At 35.1% G+C, this 23,722-nt stretch overlaps 4 protein-coding genes and 1 non-coding gene across 9 annotated transcripts in view; 4 read left to right on the top strand and 1 right to left on the bottom strand.

The window, feature by feature from the left end:
• Positions 1–23,722, bottom strand: part of LOC108737944 (flotillin-2) — a 100,986-nt gene that overhangs the window by 33,739 nt on the left and 43,525 nt on the right. For all 3 annotated transcript variants that reach the window (XM_025981873.1, XM_025981874.1, XM_025981872.1), the window contains exon 2: positions 1,610–1,771. In XM_025981873.1, coding sequence (XP_025837658.1) covers positions 1,610–1,673 — 64 coding nt within the window. In that variant the 5' untranslated portion in view covers positions 1,674–1,771. The remainder of the gene's footprint in view (positions 1–1,609; positions 1,772–23,722) is intronic.
• On the top strand, positions 4,995–15,477 carry LOC112906847 (glucose dehydrogenase [FAD, quinone]). Its single transcript, XM_025981865.1, has 5 exons — positions 4,995–5,593; positions 12,586–12,798; positions 13,055–13,225; positions 13,493–13,904; positions 14,014–15,477. Exons 2-5 carry the CDS (start codon positions 12,588–12,590, stop codon positions 15,125–15,127), a joined length of 1,908 nt encoding a protein of 635 aa, XP_025837650.1. The 5' UTR covers positions 4,995–5,593; positions 12,586–12,587; the 3' UTR covers positions 15,128–15,477.
• Positions 15,864–23,722, top strand: part of LOC108737926 (glucose dehydrogenase [FAD, quinone]-like) — a 9,394-nt gene continuing 1,535 nt past the window's right edge. Inside the window, exons 1-8 of one of the 3 annotated variants that reach the window (XM_025981862.1) lie at positions 15,864–16,217; positions 16,988–17,324; positions 17,729–17,975; positions 18,322–18,666; positions 18,866–19,171; positions 20,124–20,481; positions 22,092–22,566; positions 22,625–22,640. In XM_025981862.1, the coding sequence (XP_025837647.1) occupies positions 15,926–16,217; positions 16,988–17,324; positions 17,729–17,975; positions 18,322–18,666; positions 18,866–19,171; positions 20,124–20,481; positions 22,092–22,246 (2,040 nt within the window). In that variant the 5' untranslated portion in view covers positions 15,864–15,925 and the 3' untranslated portion in view covers positions 22,247–22,566; positions 22,625–22,640. Of the gene's footprint in view, positions 16,218–16,987; positions 17,325–17,728; positions 17,976–18,321; positions 18,667–18,865; positions 19,172–20,123; positions 20,482–20,746; positions 20,889–22,091; positions 22,567–22,624; positions 22,641–23,722 lie in introns of those variants that run through there. The other 2 variants (XM_025981863.1, XM_025981864.1) reach the window with 2 other exon arrangements.
• Positions 17,402–17,473, top strand: Trnap-ugg. The gene has a single exon. It is a non-coding gene; the product is annotated as a tRNA-Pro (tRNA).
• LOC108737924 (glucose dehydrogenase [FAD, quinone]-like) overlaps positions 22,442–23,722 on the top strand; it is a 19,315-nt gene continuing 18,034 nt past the window's right edge. The window contains exon 1 of the mRNA XM_025981867.1: positions 22,442–22,475. The gene's annotated coding sequence lies outside the window, so the exon portion shown is untranslated. The remainder of the gene's footprint in view (positions 22,476–23,722) is intronic.

The raw sequence follows: 23,722 nt of genomic DNA, 5'->3' as shown, positions 1-23,722 counted from the left end.
AAAGTAGATATGTGTTGGTGTTTCTTCACAACTAGAAATAGTAGAAATAATTACTACAATGATCATTATTTGTTACAATATTTTTTTTATGTACTTAAAAATATTGTCTAAAACTTTTTAAAAGTCTGCAAAAAAGATTATAAGTTAGCAAATGCATTAAAAATTAATTAAATTATCTATTAGACATAATGAAGAAGGCATTTAGAAAAGTAAATATGGTGTTGTGTTCGTAAATAATTTAGAAAAAAATACAAGAGCATAATAACTTTCATTTGGACTACCTGAAATAAGTAGTTGTTTGGTTGCCTTACATATTTTCATTTTTTGTGTTTATATGTCTTTAAATGAAAGTCAACATATGTCTTTCAAATAGAATGATGCTTCTATTATCGTCTCTAAAGTCTATAATCTTTTCTGCAAACTTTCTGGCGTTATTGGAAGGGAAAGTAAAGAAAGCAAAGATCATGTACAGCGTAAAGCAAGTGATACTTGCGCATACATATGTGATGGATATGTACTTAAAAGGAATTACTAGAATTACTTCTACGTTACACGGGAAAAATCAACTACATCATATATGCACTGAAATACATCTTAGGAGAAATAAAAATTAGTTTATTCTGTCGGAGTATAAAATGAGTCTTGCTTTTCTGATTAGGTTTTGACTCTACGTCATTTAGAATATGAAAAAGTTAAAGGTAAACCAGCTTCAATACCTATTTCTGATAATCAAAATTTCCCGCTTTTTTCATTACCTACTGAGGTTAGAATATTTTTCATCGCTGACGTCAGAATATATACTCTCATTAAAAACAAAATGATTTGAACTTAACCTTGAAAGTCAAAGTGAAGGCCATACTCAAGGCCATCAATTGATTTCCCTTTTAAAAGCAAACCAATCAAATTCAAAACATTTCAGAATAATGAAAACAATTGGTGATTTCATGTGGAATTCCGTTTTTCATTTTAGGGTAGCGAATCAGGGGAGGGCAAGTAACACCTAAAAGCCAAATACGTTTGTTGCATGATATAAGGAAGTCGGTTATAAACGTCTATCTACATCAGTCAAAATACAAATCTGGATTCAAATGAATCTTCAAAATTCGAAATATAAAAAAAAAATGAAACTCACTAACCCTTCGATCTAGACAGCTGAAAGTTTGCACAGGTATTCTTTATGATGTATATATTAGATCCATATGCCGAATACTCAGTTTACAATATATGATCAAAGTCAAATGAGTAGTAACCGAAAACATGTTCCATCTTGGAATCTATTTTAGGTGATTTAGACATTTCGAGAACAGATTCAGCAATTCAGAGTTGCTCAAATTCCGGATATACCTTAGCAGCATTTCGCTAATTTTACAATTTATCATTTTCTCGAAAGCGCCATTAGCTGTACCTGCGCGACGGAAAAGAAAAGGTTAGAAGCGTTTGAAATGTGGTGTTACCGGAGAATNAATTAATTAAATAATACATCCTCATTTGAGTCTCTAACTGAACATGGTCTTTTAAGCATCGAAACGAGTCTTGAATAACCGAAAGTTTTGTGGAATTTTGGTCGATTTACTGCTTATTTAAATAGGTTTAGACAAAATCCAATTACCTGTTACAGTTAACGGAACACCTTGTGCAGTTTCCACACTTTCGCATTGAGGGTTCAAAGTCATAACTTCCAAGGATAACCGCTGGACATCTGTAACCAGCCACCACGCCCATGCCCAGCCACCTACCACCGTTACCCGTTTCGTCGAACCACAACATCCTCCTGTAACAAAAGAATGAAAAAATTAGCAAGTTTGGAACAGATAAAATCATTAATCAATATAGAAAAATATCAACTCCAGTAAAACTTTTAAATACTGAACTTTAGATGCATGACATAGCTCCCCTAACGTGTACATTCCGAGATCTCGGTATTTATATGGTACTTAATTACTACTGAGGTGTTAATTAAATATAATAAAATGGGTAGCTTTAATGGAATAACATGTACCAGATGTTTGCTTCTAATTGTTGTATTTCATAGTGTTTGTCATAGGGTTGTAGTTCAGGAACTAAGTATATTCGATTTTCTATTTTTTTGTGACGGTATGTTGGTACTCATGTCTCTCACTTATACCGACAAGTTCGATCATGCTGAATGTTCAATTATTTTTTCACATGTGCTTTGCTTGCACTTGTTTTGGCTCGTCTTTGATTTTTACCTATTCCAAAAAATGGATCAAAGAATTTGCATCAAATTTTGGGTGAAAAACAAAATTAAGTGTGCCGACGCATTACGAATATTGACTGTGGCATATGGTGAAGCTACCTTGGACCCAAGCAACATTTATCGGTGGTACAAAATGTTCTCAGAGGGCAAAGAAGATGTGAACGACGAAGAGCGTGCCGGACGCCCAAGCATGTCAACAACAGACGAAAACATTGATGAAGTGAAGAAAATAGTATCAGCCAATTGTCGAATCACCGTTAGAGAAACTGTTGAGAACCTAAACATATCGATTGGCTCCTGCCATTCGATTTTTACCAATGATTTGAGCATGAAAAGGGTTGCTTCGAAATACGTACCAAAATTGCTCAACAGCTAAGGAGCTGTTGGACTCTGTCCGCGACGACCCAAATTTACTCCAGAGGGTCACAACTGGTGACGAATCATGGGTTTATGGTTATGACGTGGAAACTGAAGTTCTATCGTCCAAATGGAAGCTGCCGCACGAGCCAAGATCGAAAAAAGCGCGCCAAGTTAGGTCGAATGTGAAGATTTTGCTTACGATTTTCTCCGATTACTGGGGAGTGATGCATCACGAGTTCTTGCCACAGGGTAGAACGGCCAATAAGGAATATTACTTCCAAGTTATGCCCAATTTGTGCGAAGCAATCCGCCAGAAACACCCGGAATTGTAGAAGAACAAAAATTGGCTTTTGCACCATGATAACGTCCCTGCTCACACATTGTTGCTTGTGGGCGAATTTTTGGCCAAAAACAACACACTAATAATGCCGCAGTCATCGTATTCCTCAGATCAGCCCCCCTGTGGCCTTTTCTTGCTCCTCAAACTAAAGAGGCCCATGAAAGGACGACGCTACGCTACGATTGAGGAGATGAAGACGGCATCGAAGGAGGATTTGAACAAGATCACAAAAAATGATTTTTTCAAGTGCTTCGAGGATTAGAAGGTGGGAATTACTTTGAAGATGACAAAATAGATATTCATGAATAAATAAATAATTTGTGAAGAAACACAAAATTCGCGATACTTTTTGAACAGACCTTGTACACACAAGTATACATTACGACCTCATTAATTATTTCAATAAGAAGAAGGATTCTTCGCCAGGTTTTACTGTTATATCACACTTTCGACTTTCTTTAGGCCACGTTCGCCGAAAATTACCTCACTTTTCATTCACAGACTGCGGCTTACGTGCAACGTTCCATGTGCACGGTCTCAATTAATTGTTGAACCGTCAGGTATTTATGTCAAATACAAACGTTAATCGCGACATTTTTTCTCACGCGATATGATTGATCTTAGACAATTAGAAAGAGTCTGCGAACCTACGTCTTATTAATTATTAATAAGTACTACAAAAAAAAACTAATCATTAAACTCGAGTAGGAATTGCATACTGAGGATTCCGTAGTACGAAGACCTTCAAAAGCAACCAAGAATATTGCCAAAGTTGACAGAAGGCAACTATCTCCCCCGTTAGAAAATCCGCAAAAGATTAATCAAATTCAAATAATTAATTATCCAATTAAACAACTATGCAAGTGCATATTTAGTGTGACCAAGATTTCTTGTTTTTATGTTGAAGTAAACTAATCGTAAAAAATAAAATTGAATTTTGGCAACAATTTTGGCAGGTTAAACCCAACGGAATTGAGCTACTAACAGTCGAAAAATGCTCAAGAATCCCAAGAATATTGTGAATTAATTATGTTTATTTTTGTGATAGACTCTCTTTGAATAGAGCTGGTGATAAAATATGTCTCAAAATCATAACTTTGATGGGCTCCCAAAGTGTTTTTTAGTCATTTATTGCATAAATTGTCGCAGTTAACTAATAACGTTCCAATCTACACTGTAGTGCAATGCAGCAGGATAGGGCGCTCTTCAGTCTTCTTTAAAGGAATCACGGAAATGTGTGGGTGGTGGTGGTGTTTGGGGAAGTACAGGTGAGACGGACGAAATGAAGGCAGACAAGAAGTAAAATCATAACTTTGATGGTCGTCCAAGGTGTTTCTTAGTCATTTATTGCAGTTAACCCATAACGTCCGATCTCCACAGTACTGCAAGACTTGAAGGTAGAGAGAAAGGTCTTTTTCGGCCTCTTTACAGGAATCATGGCAAGGTGTGGTAGTTAGAGGAGATAAAAACGAGATGGACAAAATGAAGGCCGAAAAGAAGTAAAATCATGACATTGATGACTCCTCAAAGTGTTTTTTGCCATTTACTGGATAAATTGTCTGAGATGATAAAATTTATCGCAGTTAACCAATAATCTCTCGATTTACACTGTGGTGCAAGGCTGGAGGGTAGATAGAAAGACCTTCTTCAGCTTCCTTACAGGGATCGTAGGGGAGATGTAGATGGGATGAATGGAATGAAGGCAGAAAAGAAGTAAGACTAGGACTCTGATGACCTCCCAAAAGTGTTTTTTGCCATTTACTGGATAAATTGTCTGAGATAATAAAATTTATCGCAGTTAACCAATAATCTCTCGATTTACACTGTGGTGCAAGGCTGGAGGGTAGAGATGAAGACCTGCTTCAGCCTCCTTACAGGGATCGTAAGGGATATAGAGATGAGATGAACGGAATGAAGGCGGGAAAGAAGTAAAATCATGACATTGATGCCCCCGTAGTGTTTTTTGTCATTTACTGCTTAAATTGTCTGAGGCAATAAAATTTATCACAGACAATCGATTGTTTTGTAGGCACAATAATAATAAATCGTTGAAGTGGTTCTTTAAATTCCGTCGGAACGCCAACGATGTACTACTTTCGTTGCCATTGAAAGACACTTGATTTTTAACGGTGTCTTTTGCTAGAAAGCACGATAGGATTGGATTTGGTCTGCTGTAAAAACGGGGACCCGTTAACATACATTCGTGTCGTTATGATAAGGGAGCGGCGCTCAAGAAAGTGGCCGCTACTTGGCCACCGTCGCATTGCACCGTACGTTCCTCTACATACACAGGTGACTAATTATAATGAGAAGGATTAGGAAATCGTTGTTGTTCTTGAACTTCGGAGGCCGCGGTCAGTCCATCCAGAAGATTCTTATCGGCCAGCGAACGAGAAAATAAGTCACAGAAAGTCAGACGCTGAAGAAGTGACATCTAATATTACGTCTATAAGGATAATTATAATAATCCTTTACGTAAAAGATTTTTCATGTTAACTGAAAGTAATTTTCCTGGTGCGGAAGTGATTCTATGAATATTTAAAAAGCCCGGAAACGGGAAATCGCGTAATATTTAAAGATTGCAGAAGTGCAAGTGAAATTAGTTATCAGAGTGCAATTAAAGTGATCATTTTATAGAGAAAATCCCAGTGAGACGTCGTACAATTAAAAACTTGGTAGGTATTTATTTTTAAATTAATGGCAACCAAAAGAAAACTTAAATTTACGAAAATTGTATGAAAATTGCACCTACTATTTTAATATTTAAGGCATCTAAAATAGAATCAAAAACATAGCATTACAAACGAGCCCATTTAGATCGCGATAAATACACTGGTCTGCAACAAAATCCTCCTCCAAAAAATTTTGTCATAAATATTCATCATCATCAAGATTTTGATGCGCTGAATCTGTTCCCGATGACCAATTTTTTTTATCACGTCTAGATTTTTCGTTATGAATTTTTTTCTAAAATATCATAAATTTAGTTTTTTTTTTTAATTCGTTTTATGCGTTAACATTTAAACAATGTATATACATATGAAATAGGTTTTTGCTAGTTGTAAGAGAAATAAGGAAAGTGCCGATAGTGATTTCTATGGTGGTACATATACGCCTGCTTAGTATTCACTGTGACTTTACAACAATTAGTTTAAAACTTGTCTTTTAATTGTTTACGTTCTATATCAAATTCTTTAGTAAGTTTTGCACAAAATTTATATTAAATATATATACTTTTAAGTGCTTTATATGTAGTTTATTATTTTTTTTATGAACAGAAATAATAAAAATAAAATAGAAACTTAAATGTTTTTTTTAAATAAATTCCATTCAATTTTAGTTTATAAAATGCCGCGTACTTGTAAGAATTCTACAGACTAGTGTCAAGTGACAAAATTTTTCTACCACCACTACATATAAAGTTGGGACTCGTGAAAAACTGTGAAAGCTATGAACAAGGATTTCAATATCTCAAAATAAAATTTCCTGGAATCAGTGACGCAAAATTGAAAGAAGAGATTTTTGTAGGTTCGCAATTTTCAATTCGAAAAAAAGCTTGAGTGGCTTTCGTGTGTCATAATTTTCTTGGTAATACAAAAGCTAACAACTACCGACAAATCAATCGAGAGCTACTTTCTGCTTATAAAGCTTCAGGATGCAATATGTCACTCAAAATTCATTTTTTTGGACTTGCATTTAGATTTCTTTCCGGAAAATCTCGGTAACGTATCAGATGAGCATAATTAAAGGTTTCATCAGGATATTATGTATATTGAAAGACGCTACAATGGAAATTGGTCATAAACAATGCTTGCTGATTTTTGTTGGTCGATTCGCTGAAAAACTTCGATGGAAACGATGAAAAGAACAAAAACTACAAAATAACTTGAATTATACTAGCATAATGAGATAAATATACTGATATTTCTATCACTTACGACTATAAAATTAGCATTTTTCTCTGTAAAACTTAGACCGTAGTCTTTTTTACTTTCTTTTAATTGTTGTTAGTTTTTTAATTAAATAGGCATTATATTTAAAATCTATGTGCTATATTTATTTGCATGTTAAATTCCGTGTTTAGAGCACCAAATATAATGTTATCATGCATGAAAACAATGAGAGAAAAACAAAATGTTTTTGCAGACCAGTGATATCATATTTAATAAATTAATGATTTAAAGTAGCTAAACCGTGAATTTTTCTACATACATCTTGCAGTATTACCTAAGTTGAGGATCGAAATAATATAATATAAGTATGACGTTATGAACTTGAACATTTCGCGCAGAAATTCAATGAAAATACATGCATATCCATATGACGCACGTTTTAGTCGCGCATGCATCAGCCGTTTGACCGATCGTCCCGCACTGTTTTTTATTGCCTGAGAATGCCGAGACCTTTGATTTTATATATGTATACGGTGCATACATATGCCTACAAATTTATTATGCAGATAATTTTAGGGTTAAGGCAATTGTTTCGTATCGATTTGCCATTGTGTTTTAAAGGCGTCACTATCAGCATCAGCAATTATTTTTTCATGACGTATTGATTGTTTGGATTATATGGCAGAGACCCCGCAGTTTTTGATGGTAAAAATGACAGAATGTTATAATTAATTACACAACAATTAGCAATTACACAAATCTAATAAAAAGACACCTAGCGGACGCTTTCTATCCCTAAAGTAAAATAAACAAAGGGGTGAAATTCGGATTTTTTGATGGATATCATCTCTGAGGTAGATGCACGATATTCAAATAATTCAAGAAACAGTCATAGCTCCCATCAAATTCGCTGGTTTAAATGTGTAAGCTACATCAATAATTTTCCCCATCTCACAAAAACTTCCACTAGAATGATAGATAGATTAGGTGCCTTTGAACGGCGGTAAGTCAAAAACTCAGGATGTATTGGGACTTGTGGCCACTTAGGATTCGGATCAGGATGATTCAAAGCATATTTTCTCAGATGTTTGAGACCTGTGGCCACTGAGACTTGGATAAGTGTAATTCAAACAAAATTTACTCAGATGTTTGAGACTTGGATTAGAATGATTCAAAGAATACTTTTTCACATGTCTAGGACTTGTGGTTACTTGGGACTAGAATCAGAATGATTCAAAGAACATTTTTTCAAATGTTTGGCGCTTGTGGCCACTTGGGACTTGGATTAAGATGATTCAAAGGACATTTTTACAAAGTTTTATTATATTAAATTGAAACCCATTTTCCTTTAAAAATTTCGGACCCCTCTTCAATTTTACAGAGACGAATTAAAATGTGTTTTTGCTCGAATTTCATTTATTTGAAAAATATTAATAAACTCATAAAAACAAGACATTTGAGTGAGATACATTCTTTCAAAAAAAAAAACACTGACGAATGTGTGATACAGTGGTGTTTCTTCACAACTAGAAATAGTAGAAATAATTACTACAATGATCATTATTTGTTACAATATTTTTTTTATGTACTTAAAAATATTGTCTAAAACTTTTTAAAAGTCTGCAAAAAAGATTATAAGTTAGCAAATGCATTAAAAATTAATTAAATTATCTATTAGACATAATGAAGAAGGCATTTAGAAAAGTAAATATGGTGTTGTGTTCGTAAATAATTTAGAAAAAAATACAAGAGCATAATAACTTTCATTTGGACTACCTGAAATAAGTAGTTGTTTGGTTGCCTTACATATTTTCATTTTTTGTGTTTATATGTCTTTAAATGAAAGTCAACATATGTCTTTCAAATAGAATGATGCTTCTATTATCGTCTCTAAAGTCTATAATCTTTTCTGCAAACTTTCTGGCGTTATTGGAAGGGAAAGTAAAGAAAGCAAAGATCATGTACAGCGTAAAGCAAGTGATACTTGCGCATACATATGTGATGGATATGTACTTAAAAGGAATTACTAGAATTACTTCTACGTTACACGGGAAAAATCAACTACATCATATATGCACTGAAATACATCTTAGGAGAAATAAAAATTAGTTTATTCTGTCGGAGTATAAAATGAGTCTTGCTTTTCTGATTAGGTTTTGACTCTACGTCATTTAGAATATGAAAAAGTTAAAGGTAAACCAGCTTCAATACCTATTTCTGATAATCAAAATTTCCCGCTTTTTTCATTACCTACTGAGGTTAGAATATTTTTCATCGCTGACGTCAGAATATATACTCTCATTAAAAACAAAATGATTTGAACTTAACCTTGAAAGTCAAAGTGAAGGCCATACTCAAGGCCATCAATTGATTTCCCTTTTAAAAGCAAACCAATCAAATTCAAAACATTTCAGAATAATGAAAACAATTGGTGATTTCATGTGGAATTCCGTTTTTCATTTTAGGGTAGCGAATCAGGGGAGGGCAAGTAACACCTAAAAGCCAAATACGTTTGTTGCATGATATAAGGAAGTCGGTTATAAAGGTCTATCTACATCAGTCAAAATACAATTCTGGATTCAAATGAATCTTCAAAATTCGAAATATAAAAAAAAAATGAAACTCACTAACCCTTCGATCTAGACAGCTGAAAGTTTGCACAGGTATTCTTTATGATGTATATATTAGATCCATATGCCGAATACTCAGTTTACAATATATGATCAAAGTCAAATGAGTAGTAACCGAAAACATGTTCCATCTTGGAATCTATTTTAGGTGATTTAGACATTTCGAGAACAGATTCAGCAATTCAGAGTTGCTCAAATTCCGGATATACCTTAGCAGCATTTCGCTAATTTTACAATTTATCATTTTCTCGAAAGCGCCATTAGCTGTACCTGCGCGACGGAAAAGAAAAGGTTAGAAGCGTTTGAAATGTGGTGTTACCGGAGAATGATGAGGATACCGTGGATAGAGAAGGTTAGAAATGAAGAGGTATTAGAAAAAATATGATAATAGAGGACCCTATGGAAGTCAATAAGAAATAGGCAAGATAGGTTGGTAGAACACCTTCTTAAGCATGAAGGTCTAGTCAAAGACATATTAGAGGCAGAAACGGGAGTTAGGAGGGGTAGAGGTTGACCTATTGGATTACTGTTCGCAAGTAGTTAAGGATGTGGGTTGTTCTAGTTTTAGGGAAATGAGAAGATTAGCTCAGGATAGGAAGGAGTAGAGCAACGTGTCCAACTAGTCTTAAGACTGACGACCCTATTATGATGATATTGCAAACTGATCATATTACGAACTGAGTACCTATTTGTTTCGGCCAACATGCGAATTCGGCAAAAAGGTTCAACATGTACAAGCAATAAGAAAGGATATTTCGAAATTCAACTCCTAAGGAGGTAAAAATAGGTGGAAAACCTCAGTTGGAGCATTTTTGTTTGTGGCCAGATTTACTTGAACCTTAGTCTTAAAGGTCTTTGATATAATTACTCAAACAGCTCTTACGACACTTTAAAAAATTCAATCTCTAAAGTATTGAAAAGAGTTATGCTCAGAGAAGCGAGCTGATTGTAGCTGGTATTATACATAATATCTTATTTTACAAAAGTAGATATGTGTATGTTATAATCGTCAAAATTCTAGGCAAAAATGTAACTAAAACTTCAAACCAAAACTCTCAAAATCTATTAATGTTTTTTGTCCTTTTTTTATTTTTTTGGCTACAGACATAAAGCCAATCTTTTTGCTGGTACCATCAGATGTACACAGACACCATAAATTGATTTCTATTATTTATCTACTAGCGAATAGTTTTAGAACCCTCTAGAAACTGCTAAAAAGGAAATAAGAAATTAGTTTCAGACACGTATGTATCATTCTCCGAGTGACTGACAATAAGTTCGATCAGTATGTAACAATAAGTAACACCTGTGCAAGAAAAACGCAAGAATAATGCAACTACTGCATTGACGCCACTTGAGCAAGAACGACTTATGTCAAATTGACTTCGATCTTGCCTTTTTCTGCCCCTGTGTAATAACACGTTCATTAAACGACAAGAAAGGAATATCGTTACATTATTTCTCATTTACCATATATTCTTCGATCAATACATCACGTAGACCAAAATCAAAACGGAAATCCACCGTCATACGACGACGTCGACGACGTCTGCTCTATTAGAAAGTGATAAGTGAGCACGTGTATTAAATTTTAATTAGATTTTTCGTTTGTGGAGGTGTAAAAAAAGGGGTACTAATTATTATTTATTATTTGATATCACGACACTTGGTTAGTCACTGNAATTAAAGAAAGCTCATGGACTCAAGGAAGCTTTCTACAAGGTTATATTCGACCCAATCAATAGCAAGGATGTTTGGAGTGTCATCCCTGTTCTTCTCAGACCAAGAAGTAGAGGAGTTATTAAACTTCGCAGCAGAAATCCACTCGACTATCCATTAATTTATCCTAATTACTTTTCTGACGATTTCGATATGAAGACCCTCATAGAAGGGGTGAAAATAGGAGTGGCCTTAAGTACCACACCTGCCTTTAAAAAATACGGAAGCCAAATGGTTGTGTTTCCTCAATGCATGCACCACGAAATGTATTCAGATGCGTATTGGGAATGTATGATAAGACATTATTCAGTTACCATTTACCATCCTATCGGGACTTGTAAAATGGGTCCTTACTGGGATGAAGAAGCCGTTGTGGATCCTCAGTTGAGAGTTTATGGTATAAAAGGATTAAGAGTCATAGATGCGTCAATTATGCCAACTATGGTAAGTGGAAATACAAATGCACCAGTAATTATGGTCGGAGAAAAGGGAGCGGATTTGATAAAGGAGTTTTGGTTGAATTCGATTCATTCGTCGAGGAGGCGTCGAAGAAAGGGTTCAGGAATTTAAGATATTTCGTCAGCTATAATGGCCAAAGTCCAACTTCTTCTTTCTGGTTCCTGAATTCTGCAATGGTCAGGGTTAATTTCCTACAGTCGGAATCATCTTCAATCAGCTCTCACAACAATAGACCACTGAAGACGCTGACAATAGCAGCCGGCGAAACATTGAGGAGAAGTCAACTCGGACCACGACGGAACCCAGAAGCCAGGAAGATGACCCACGAGTTTAATTATGAAGAACCTAATATTTATTGATTTTTACACAGATAATTTTAAGAGGAAAATTATTTATTCTGAAAGAAAACAAAAATGAAGAACTGTAAATATAGATGTATAAATATAGACTGATTAAATGTAGTATAGCAAAATTTGTACTTGTGATATAAGCAAAACTGTATGCGTGAAGAAGAATGCAATTGGATTGTGCTGAATGACTAATCACGACTATGTATATATGTATACGTTTAGGCTATCTATTAAATAAATTTATAAATAATTGTAGGGAATATTTATTATGACGATCCTTGATGAAGATATTGTTTAAATATGTTTATCGAAGATCATTTCAAAATATAGTAACTATAATAGTAATAATTTTAATAATTAGTTTTTTCACTAGAAATAATACAAGCTGGTGAAGATCGAGTAGACCTTTTACTTTACTTGAATAGACTGCAAAATTACATGGAGTTAATTAACATTCAACCTTTCAGTTCATTTTATTTTATAAAAAATATTCGAAGGCGATATCCGAGTTTTCTATTTTTTCGTTTTTATCTAACATTATAGACTTTATGAGGTATCTTATGAAGACATGGAGTCGAGACCGTATTCCCAATTCAATTATTATTTGTTTTTACAGCAATGAGTACACTAATGGCGCCCCTGCAGGGCCTAGGCCTGGGTTTAGGAGCTACTGCAGCGTCAAATTTGGCGGTTTTTATTCCTCTTTTGTTAACTGCCATAGCCTACTACCAATACGAATTGATAGATCCAGAAGCGAGACCGATAAACACGGAAACAGATGAATTGTTGGAATCATATGACTTTATAGTTGTAGGAGCAGGATCAGCAGGTACGAACAATAATTACATAATATGTGAATTATATTGTTAAAACATCTTCTCATTACTTTTTATAAAAAATAGAAGAAAAGCTGTTTGGAAATTCCAACATTTGTAGAAATCTACAATAAATGTACCATTTTATGTATTCGTTATCAATTTCAATCATGTAACAGTAGAATCTACTTTAATTCTTTACCAATTTTCACCATTATGTTATGGATTTAACCATATAACTATTTTTATGTTAATTTGTTGTTTTAATAGGGGCGGTAGTAGCAAGCAGGCTTAGCGAAATCGAAAACTGGAACGTTCTCCTACTAGAAGCAGGTGGCGATGAAACGGAAATATCAGACGTACCTCTCATGGCCGCCTATTTACAATTATCCCAGCTTGACTGGAAATACAAAACGGAACCACAAAAGGACGCATGTCTGGGTTAGTACTTAATTTTCACATAACGTATTACATATATATTACTACTACAGATGGCGTTTACCGCGCCATTTGTGGTATTTTCTAATACGCACTGTTAAGACAGCAGGTAAAAGTTGGTCTGTGTTCTGTCGGGCTGCTGATGAGACCCAAAAAGATCGAAATCGCGATCCGCGTCTGGCAGTCTCGACAGAATACAGACCACTTCGAATTATTTTATACATATATATTGCTTGGAAATAACTAACAAAATGTTTAACATTTATCTAGCCATGCAAGGCGAGAGATGTAATTGGCCTAGAGGCAAAGTAATGGGCGGATCATCGGTTCTCAATTACATGTTGTATGTTAGAGGAAACAAGAAAGATTACGACATTTGGGAAGGTATGGGAAATCCGGGTTGGGGCTCCAGAGATGCTCTTTACTACTTCAAAAAATCCGAAGATAATCAGAATCCGTATCTCGCTCGCACACTTTACCACGGTGAAGGTGGATACCTCACAGTATCTGAAGCACCTTATCATACACCACTGGCAAAAAGTTTCATAGAAGGTGGCAAACAAATGGGTTACATGAACCGGGATATTAACGGTGAATATCAGACAGGATTCATGGTTGCTCAAGGAACCATCAGGAGAGGATCCAGATGTTCAACGTCCAAAGCCTTCTTAAGACCTGTCAGGTGCTTATTTTTCTACTCTATTATGACTTTTATCAAGAAAAGAAAACTTGATAATACGTACATAAGTAATATTATTCTTCGCGGTATGTTATTAAATCTTTTTGTTCAGGTTACGGAAAAATCTTCATATTGCCATGAATGCCCATGTCACAAGAGTGCTTATAGATCCAACAACAAAGGTGGCCTTTGGTGTGGAATTTATCAGGGACAGGATGGTTCACAGAATAAGGGCAAATAAAGAAGTCATCCTATCAGCAGGAGCCGTGAACTCTCCACAAATTCTAATGCTATCTGGAGTCGGCCCAAAAGAGGATCTCATCAATCTTAAAATTCCACTAATTCAAAATCTACGAGTCGGTCACAACCTTCAAGATCACATAGGTCTTGGTGGTCTCACGTTTATGTGCAACCAACCGGTGTCGATCACCCTTTCGAGAATATATTCAGTCAGCTCTGTTATGGATTATGCGATACTTGGAGGAGGTCCATTGACTATTATGGGAGGAGTGGAAGGACTTGCTTTTGTCAACACCAAATATGCGAATGCCTCTGATGACTTTCCTGACATAGAATTTCATTTCATCTCTGGATCGACTAATTCCGATGGAGGAGCTCAATTAAAGAAAGCTCATGGACTCAAGGAAGCTTTCTACAAGGTTATATTCGACCCAATCAATAGCAAGGATGTTTGGAGTGTCATCCCTGTTCTTCTCAGACCAAGAAGTAGAGGAGTTATTAAACTTCGCAGCAGAAATCCACTCGACTATCCATTAATTTATCCTAATTACTTTTCTGACGATTTCGATATGAAGACCCTCATAGAAGGGGTGAAAATAGGAGTGGCCTTAAGTACCACACCTGCCTTTAAAAAATACGGAAGCCAAATGGTTGTGTTTCCTCAATGCATGCACCACGAAATGTATTCAGATGCGTATTGGGAATGTATGATAAGACATTATTCAGTTACCATTTACCATCCTATCGGGACTTGTAAAATGGGTCCTTACTGGGATGAAGAAGCCGTTGTGGATCCTCAGTTGAGAGTTTATGGTATAAAAGGATTAAGAGTCATAGATGCGTCAATTATGCCAACTATGGTAAGTGGAAATACAAATGCACCAGTAATTATGGTCGGAGAAAAGGGAGCGGATTTGATAAAGGAGTTTTGGTTGAATTCGATTCATTCGTCGAGGAGGCGTCGAAGAAAGGGTTCAGGAATTTAAGATATTTCGTCAGCTATAATGGCCAAAGTCCAACTTCTTCTTTCTGGTTCCTGAATTCTGCAATGGTCAGGGTTAATTTCCTACAGTCGGAATCATCTTCAATCAGCTCTCACAACAATAGACCACTGAAGACGCTGACAATAGCAGCCGGCGAAACATTGAGGAGAAGTCAACTCGGACCACGACGGAACCCAGAAGCCAGGAAGATGACCCACGAGTTTAATTATGAAGAACCTAATATTTATTGATTTTTACACAGATAATTTTAAGAGGAAAATTATTTATTCTGAAAGAAAACAAAAATGAAGAACTGTAAATATAGATGTATAAATATAGACTGATTAAATGTAGTATAGCAAAATTTGTACTTGTGATATAAGCAAAACTGTATGCGTGAAGAAGAATGCAATTGGATTGTGCTGAATGACTAATCACGACTATGTATATATGTATACGTTTAGGCTATCTATTAAATAAATTTATAAATAATTGTAGGGAATATTTATTATGACGATCCTTGATATACGTATTGTTTAAATGTTTTCTGATACTTATGTTTAACTGGATCAAAAGTCGACGACTTTATTTAAAAAAGGTCTTCGTACATTATGTAGATGATATTTAATCTTTACAAAACCCCTTACCTCATCAGAAATTGTTCCCATGTATCACATTTCAATGCTGGTCTTGTAAAAACGAAGTGCAAGTAGAAGTTATACCATTTCAGTCGCTGTAATTAACGTGTGTGTCGCATAGAAATTTATTAATTTCAAAAATTAAAAGGATAAAGAGAAAAAAATGTCTACTGCAGGAAATAATTTAAACATGTTCTCTTTAACAAGAGTGTCGCTGACTATGGGACCAAGTCTGGGATTTTTCTTTTTTCTTAATTCGGCTTTGATGAATCTAAGACCGGATATTGTAGATAAGAACGGGAGGGTAGTTGATATTCCGAACGCCAGAATTCACGATAGATACGATTTTATAGTGGTCGGGGGTGGTACTGCAGGGGCGGTAGTTGCCAGCAGACTAAGTGAAAATGCCAATTGGACAGTGTTACTGTTAGAAGCTGGAGCAGATGAAATGCCAGGTAAATTAAACTAGTCTGATTTTATTTTGATCCAGAAATTACTCTCGGAAACAAATGAACATTTTTGTTTTATTTATACGAAATATTAATAACATTATTTTGTTTTTCTGGTAATAATTGCTTTAATCATTTTAATATTTTCGGCTTGGAGGATGGCATGTTTGGCACATTTTGATTATACTCCAAACAATCTACGAAGGAGCTTCTTCAGTTTGGTCATCAATTTGCCCAGACTGTCTGATGACATAAAATAAGATCTAAAAATTTTTGACCACCAACATAAAACGTCCTTAATTTCATAATCATTTACGGTGTTTTATGTATATTGGTACCGGGAATTTTTAAAAAGCAACTGGTGTAATTTCCAAACAAACATTCTTGAATTCCTTGTTAGGTAGTGAACTTTTCAAATGACATTCCACATACTATGCAAGAGATTTTCAATCGCTTAACTTGTCGTTATTAAGATTTTTATAAAAATATCTTTTTACTGCTGTAAATTGGACAGAGAACATGAGACTCAAGAAGTTTCATTTCTATTCAAGTATTTCTAAGTTTTAAATTTTCTTTATTTAAAATTTCGAAGCAGAATGGCTGCGAGAGGCCGCCATGTTAGTGATTACCGTGGCGGTAAGAAATCCCAAAAATGAAATCAACCAAATTCAAATAATGTTCCAACATGTAATAAATTAATGAGAAATTACCTTGCTCCTGTTCGTAAAGCAAGATGAAACTCATTAGCATTAAAGTAATTTATTTGTTTTTACTAGTTACGGATATGCCCTTACTGTTTCCTGCTCTCCAACTTACACCCTTCGATTGGCAGTTTAAAAGTCAACCTGGAGAAAACTACTGCTTAGCTATGAAAGAGGGTCGATGCAATTGGCCTAGAGGGAAAGTACTGGGTGGTAGTAGTGTTTTAAACGCAATGTTATATATAAGGGGTAATAAAAGAGATTACGATCAGTGGGAATCGATGGGAAATCCTGGATGGGGTTTCAAGGATGTTTTACCGTATTTCAAAAAATCAGAAAATATGACTATTTCAGAATATAGAAATGATCCATATCACGGAACCGATGGTTATCTCACGATAGAACATTTTAGGTAATTATATAAGTATTTACATTGTTCGAATCGAACGCTCTGGAAATTTTTTGTAAAATACACCTTTCTACACCTGAGGCTCAATGGTCTAGGGGTATGATTCTCGCTTTGGGTGCGAGAGGTCCCGGGTTCAAATCCCGGTTGAGCCCACAGTTTTTTAAAAGTAATTCTTAAGTTTTAATACTTACTTATGCTGACTAAATAGTAATGTGTAACCATTCCATAAATGAAGCATCAGCAAGGAGATAGGATTTTCTAAAATTTTTTCATGTTCAAAGATGATAAAACTAATCAATCAAAAAGCCTGAAGTAAATTAATTAAAATAGTTTTAACTTGAGCGCTCCGATTCCTTTGAGAAAGACGTGAGACTCTGCTTATTATCATTTTTTTGGAATTTATACAGATACCATTCTCCAATGGCACAATGGTTTTTGCAAGCAGGACAAGATTTGGGTTATAAAACGCGAGACGTTAATGGCAAAACACAAACTGGATTTACATTATCCCACGGAACATTAAGGGAAGGATTACGTTGTAGTACTGCGAAAGCCTTTCTTCGTCCTGCGAGAGGCAGACCAAATTTACACGTCAGTCTACATTCAATGGTCGAAAAGATTTTAATCAATGAACAAACTAAAGAAGCTCACGGTGTAAGTTCCAAGTACAAATAATTGATAATTACTAATGTCCTAAGGTATAAATTGTGGTTATTTACCCAGTAGTCACTTTTGATCTTTAGAAAAGTTACTTTTGTACCTAAATTGTTATTCTTAACAATTACGTTAACACCCATCAACAAAAAAATTACAAAAAGAAGACTATAATATAGATAAATTATAAAAAAGTTGTTACATCATCTATATATTTTATAAAAAGTTGAGATCTAACTACGTGGTTGGTTTAGTGACACAGACGGTCTTTTCAGTATACGAATCTTTAGCTTTTGTATGATTTAGGTCGTAGGATTATAACTGATGCTCTTATTTCTTTAAATAGGTTGTTTTCAACAAATACGGTACTAGAAGAACAGTCCACGCTAATAAGGAAATTATTTTAACTGCTGGTTCTGTACAATCGCCGCAATTGCTGCTATTGTCAGGGGTGGGACCTGCTGATCATCTTCACGAGGTTGGTATAGACGTGATAGTCGATTCACCAGGGGTTGGTCAAAATATGCAAGATCACATAGCGATGGGAGCATGCACTTACTTGTATGATCCTCCCGAAGAATTTCACAACAAAACTTGTGGATTTATATTACCTAAAGTGTTTACTACCGAAGTGGTGAATGACTTTACTCAAAATAAAGAAGGACCAGTATATTGGCTACCAGAATGCGAGGTAAAGTAATTACTAATTACAAAAATACCATAAAGGTTGTTAAAATTGACAGACATCACTATAAACGCAGACTACTGTTATTGACTAGTTCTCGTATTTATCTTTCTAATTCGGCCCGTTTGTTTCTAATTCTACTTACCATTCAAATTATGGAAGCACATTCAGGAATCTTAGCGCTAAATCTTTAATTTTAATGCAGGTAATGGCTTTCGTAAAGACAAAGTACACAAGTCAGGTAGATGACCATCCAGATATTCAATTGTTCTTGGCTGCCTATGCTGACAATACGGATGGTGGAATATTTAGCAAAAAAGCAACTGGTGTCAGAGATGATGTATTTGCAGCGGTTCATGAACACATTATCTACAGGGATTCGTACAGTATTTTACCACTTCTTTTGAGGCCTCGCAGTAAAGGATATATCAAATTAAAGGACAAGAATCCTTATTCTCATCCCCTCATCTATCCCAACTATTTCTCGGATCCTCACGATTTGAAAGTGATGGTAAAAATATATTTGTACAAAAAATGAAACTGACACCTCATCATCATAAGGTCGTCAGTCTTAAGACTGGTTGGACACGCATCTCCCCTCCTTTCTATCCTGAGCTAATCTTTCCATTTCCTTAAAACTAGAACATCCCACATCCTTAACTATTTGCGAACAGTAATCTAATCTAGGTCTAACTGACACCTACTTTTTACAAAAATAATACTAAATTCAAATTGGTCAAACTTTGAGACCAATGGTCCAAAGGAGATGTACACAAAACATAATTAAAATTTAAAAGATCTACTTTTCGATGGTAATTATATATAAATGATTTCAAAATGTTAAAATTCTCATAAAGAAGAAACTCCACAATTTTTTCCTATTCATTTGATCAAATTGAAACTGAATTTAAAGCATTCCTTTTCGCTAAAGTGTTTGGGAAAGTTTGACCTTTTTTGAAGTCTTCTGGGAGTATATAGGTACCTACTAAAAAGTACTCATTTTAAATCTTATATACGTATGTATGGCGGAAAAGAAAAGGTTAGAAGCCTTCGAAATGTGATGTTACAGGCGAATGATGAGGATAACGAGGATAGAAAAGGTTAGAAATGAAGAGGTATTAGAAAGAATAGAAGAACAGAGGACTTTATGTAAGTTAATAAAAAATAGGCGAGATAGGTTGGTAGGACACCTTTTCAGGCATGAAGGTCTATTCAGAGACATATTAGTGGCAGAAAAAGGAGTTAGGAGGGGTAGAGGTAGACCTAGGTTAGATTACTGTTCACAAATAGTTAAGGATGTGGGTTGTTCTAGGAAAGAGTGGAGGTACGTGTCCAACCAGTTTTAGGACTGACGACCCTATGATGATGATGACGTATGTATGTAATTAGTTTTTGTACTTATCAGTATATTTACTGATGAATGCGAATATAACCATTCATCTTATATTTGATTATTTTTCCAGGTTGAAGGGGCTAAAATAGGATATGCTCTTAAAGATACCCCCACAATGAAACGACTTAATGCTCAATTCAACGACATGGTGATTCCGGGCTGCAAACAACACAAATTTCTCTCAGACGATTATTGGGCTTGTCAGGCCAAACATTATACATTTACCATTTACCATCCAGTTGGTACCACAAAAATGGGTCCAGATAATGACAGAGAAGCCGTGGTCGATCCACGGTTACGTGTCCGAGGGGTGAAAAATATAAGGGTAGCTGATGGATCCATTATGCCAACAATTGTTTCGGGAAATACGAATGCACCGATCATTATGATTGCCGAAAAGGCTTGCGATTTGATTAAAGAAGATTGGAGTAAGTGAATGTCATGTTTTAAGTAAATAGTCACGTAGTTAAGTTTCTGGTCAGTAATTTATTAAAAGATTTTGAACTTATTACTTCTCATCTGCACTCTATAGGCAGTTGCAATAAATCATTAACCAAGCTGAAACTGTTCGGCAAAAACTAGTTGAAATAATACCAAGGTACATGCAGTATATCGCCTTCTATTGTTGTCACTAGATGGCGATGTAGAGTAGTGCCTGTACCTTGAAATTACTCATTTTTAAAGTTATTTAAGGTTACCAACAAAGACCCGGCACATGCCAGAACGTTTATTTAATAAAAATATTAGTTTCAATACTGATCCATTCTGCGATTGTCACTATTTTGGATTGAAATTCTCCAGAAAATGATGTTAACGGGAAGCAGGGAGGTACAGGATCTAGAGGGCGATCTGTTCGAAGCATTTCTATATACTTTATATTAGTCAATTTTTTTCGGAGTGATAATAAATTATTTCCCATTTTTATTAACTCCATATTTGACGAAAAGTCTATCTATGTTTTGTAAATAAAAAAAAAGTATAAAAGAAGCTATAATTCTTTCTAGAGATAAAAAATAATAGAAGAGTTCTAATCTACATGATGGAAAGTGTACCAACCAACAAACAAATATTTAATATTTAGAAGTGTAAACTTTAATATCAATACTTTAAGAAAGTTTCTACTTTCAAGCAGTGGTTAATATTTTAGTAAATATCAAACATTAATGTGAAATCAACTTAATCTCATCCCACAACAGATTACCTCAAGTTATTGAGAAAAACGTTTGCTGCTGTTACACCCTCGTCGGTAATCGAACCCGGTATATTTGGCTTTACGCGCCAGTAGGTACTCTTGCCACTAAGCCACGAGAGGTGACATTTTATTTATATCAGCCTTCCATTTTTATGCACAAAAGACAAAATTTCAGTTCGGAAAAGAGGACAATGAGTTATTTTTTGAAACTATACTTATTTGGGGGGGGGGTTACAGAAGTTGAGCGTACACAACCTACGAAAGCTCGATGGTATAAAGTTATGAGCGTGGATGTAAGTTAGCAAATACGTGATTAGTTCGAGGTTGGAATCAAAAGTGGTGTCTTTGGTCTTGACGGTCACCACAGTTCGCTGAATGGGGGAGATTCCCGACCAGTAGCAGTAACATTGCATAGTGATTTTATTTAAATCCGTAATCGAAGAATTGTTTAAATAAATACATGATTACAGTAAAGTTATTAATGCGGTAATCTACATAAATAAAGGCATTAAGTTTGGTTAACTTAAGATTACAATATTACGGTAGGTAAAGACAACACGAACAAAGTGTGTGTTGTTGTAGTCATGCCTTTCCGTTTTTTATCGTAATATAAAATACAAATTAGCCGATTAATTTGATAAATATCCAAGTATTTATCACTTTTTCCGAACGTACTAGTGATTATATACAATCAATGGCATATATCACGTTGAGGAAATGTATACGTGTATGAGTAGGTTTTAACATATTTTCCATCTTTATACTTGAGTTGATAAAGCCCAAGCTTACATACATATTGCTGATAATATTTATGTATTATAATTAAAATAATAACATATTTTTTAGGAGTAGAAGAAGCAAAAATGGAAAAAAGTGAGAAACCAACAGATTACATTTTCGTACGCCGGGAACACGAACATCATATAAAAGACCCTGTGGTTGGTGATACCATTGCGAAGATTCCTGGACATTGGAAACAAGAAGATTTTTGGAAGAAATAGGAAGATATAATATGTATACAGTTTCGCAACTTATTTTCAGTTTACAATAAAATAAGTTGTTGACGACATTGACATGCAGCAGATGTGATAAACTGCAATGTTGATTATATTAATAGAATATAAATATATTATCTATATGTAATTGGAATAATCAGTTCAGATACCCCTTTCTTCATAACAGTAATAACAGTGTAAGATGGATTCACGGAACTCTTTTAATAAATAATACGTGAGTGCAAATTTTGTTGATTATTTTGTTATTGAAAAATTGTGTATAGGGCAACCAAATACTTACTGGCCAAATTTATATAAAACTTATGGTAAAGCACAAGGTACGTACAGTATGTTACAAATATTAATTATAAATTTTGATCGAAGCTTTTTGGAATGGCAACTTACATTTGTCGGTTGGTACAAATAATAAGAAGGAGAGAGAAGTCCAAAACACATTCGATTTTCGGCCATCGTTGCCAGGCCTAAGGAAATTTCCCTAGACCTTAGGAATTTAGAATCAGCTTACCAAAAAGGAGATTTTTATTTAATTTATAATACAAGTAATAGAAGTGGCGGTAAATGTCTAGATGATGGCCCCCACCCCCGAAGGGGGTAGAGGTGGGTGGGATCGAAAGAGGAGGTCTCCCCCTCCACTGTACCATAAAAAGTTCGTGGCGGTCTCACCCCCCATAAAAAGTTATACCGAAGTGGCTGATTTTAGATATCTAGGAAGTCAGATAAGTCAGGACGGAAAGAGTAGTAGGGATATAAAACAGAGGATAATGCAGGGTCGAGTTGTCTTCAGTAAAAAGAAGTCACAATCTTGTTAAAGATGTATGTTTGGAGTGCGGTGCTGTACGGGTGCGAAACATGGATGGTGGGCGCGGTGGAAAAAAAAGGTAAGAAGTGTTAAAAATGTGGTGTTACAAGCGAATAACAAGGATGCCGTGGATGGAGAACGTTAGAAATGAAGAAGTATTAGAAAGAATAGGAGAACAGAGGACTCCATGGAAGTCAATAAGAGGTAGGCGAAATAGGTTGGTAGGACATCTTCTCAGGCATGAAGGTCCAGTCAGAGAGATATTAGAGGCAGAAATATGAGTTAAGAGGAGTAGAGGTAGACCTTCATTAGATTACTGTTCGCAAGTAGTTAAGGTTGTGGGTTATTCTAGCTTTGGGGAAATGCGAAGATTAGCTCAGGATAGGAAGAAGTGGAGGTGCGTGTCCAATCAGTCTTAGGATTAACAACCAGATGATGATGAAAGGTAATTCAGTTTTTGTGTTAAATGAATTATCGTTGATTAAAGGTTATTTGCACATTCTTTTAAATACTTGTAAATAATCAAAGAAAAAGTCTCCCTTTCCGTCGTCAAATCTGCCAATGCTGATTTTTGCTGATCATCCGTTATCATCATCATCATAAGGTCTTCAGTCCTAAGACTGGTTGGATACGTACCTCCACTCTTTCCTATCCTGAGCTAA

Source organism: Agrilus planipennis, unplaced genomic scaffold (assembly GCF_000699045.2).
Source record: "Agrilus planipennis isolate EAB-ADULT unplaced genomic scaffold, Apla_2.0 scaffold120, whole genome shotgun sequence".
Classification (NCBI taxonomy): Eukaryota; Metazoa; Arthropoda; class Insecta; order Coleoptera; family Buprestidae; genus Agrilus; species Agrilus planipennis.
This window is presented reverse-complemented; position numbering and strand designations above follow the sequence as displayed.

Bases quoted from the DNA above. Each gene is read 5' to 3' on its own strand.
- LOC112906847 (XM_025981865.1), top strand. From the start codon at position 12,588: ATGAGTACACTAATGGCGCCCCTGCAGGGCCTAGGCCTGGGTTTAGGA. The intron at 12,799-13,054 runs GTACGAACAATA...TTGTTTTAATAG, and splicing joins TGTAGGAGCAGGATCAGCAG to GGGCGGTAGTAGCAAGCAGG. The intron at 13,226-13,492 runs GTTAGTACTTAA...ACATTTATCTAG, and splicing joins ACAAAAGGACGCATGTCTGG to CCATGCAAGGCGAGAGATGT.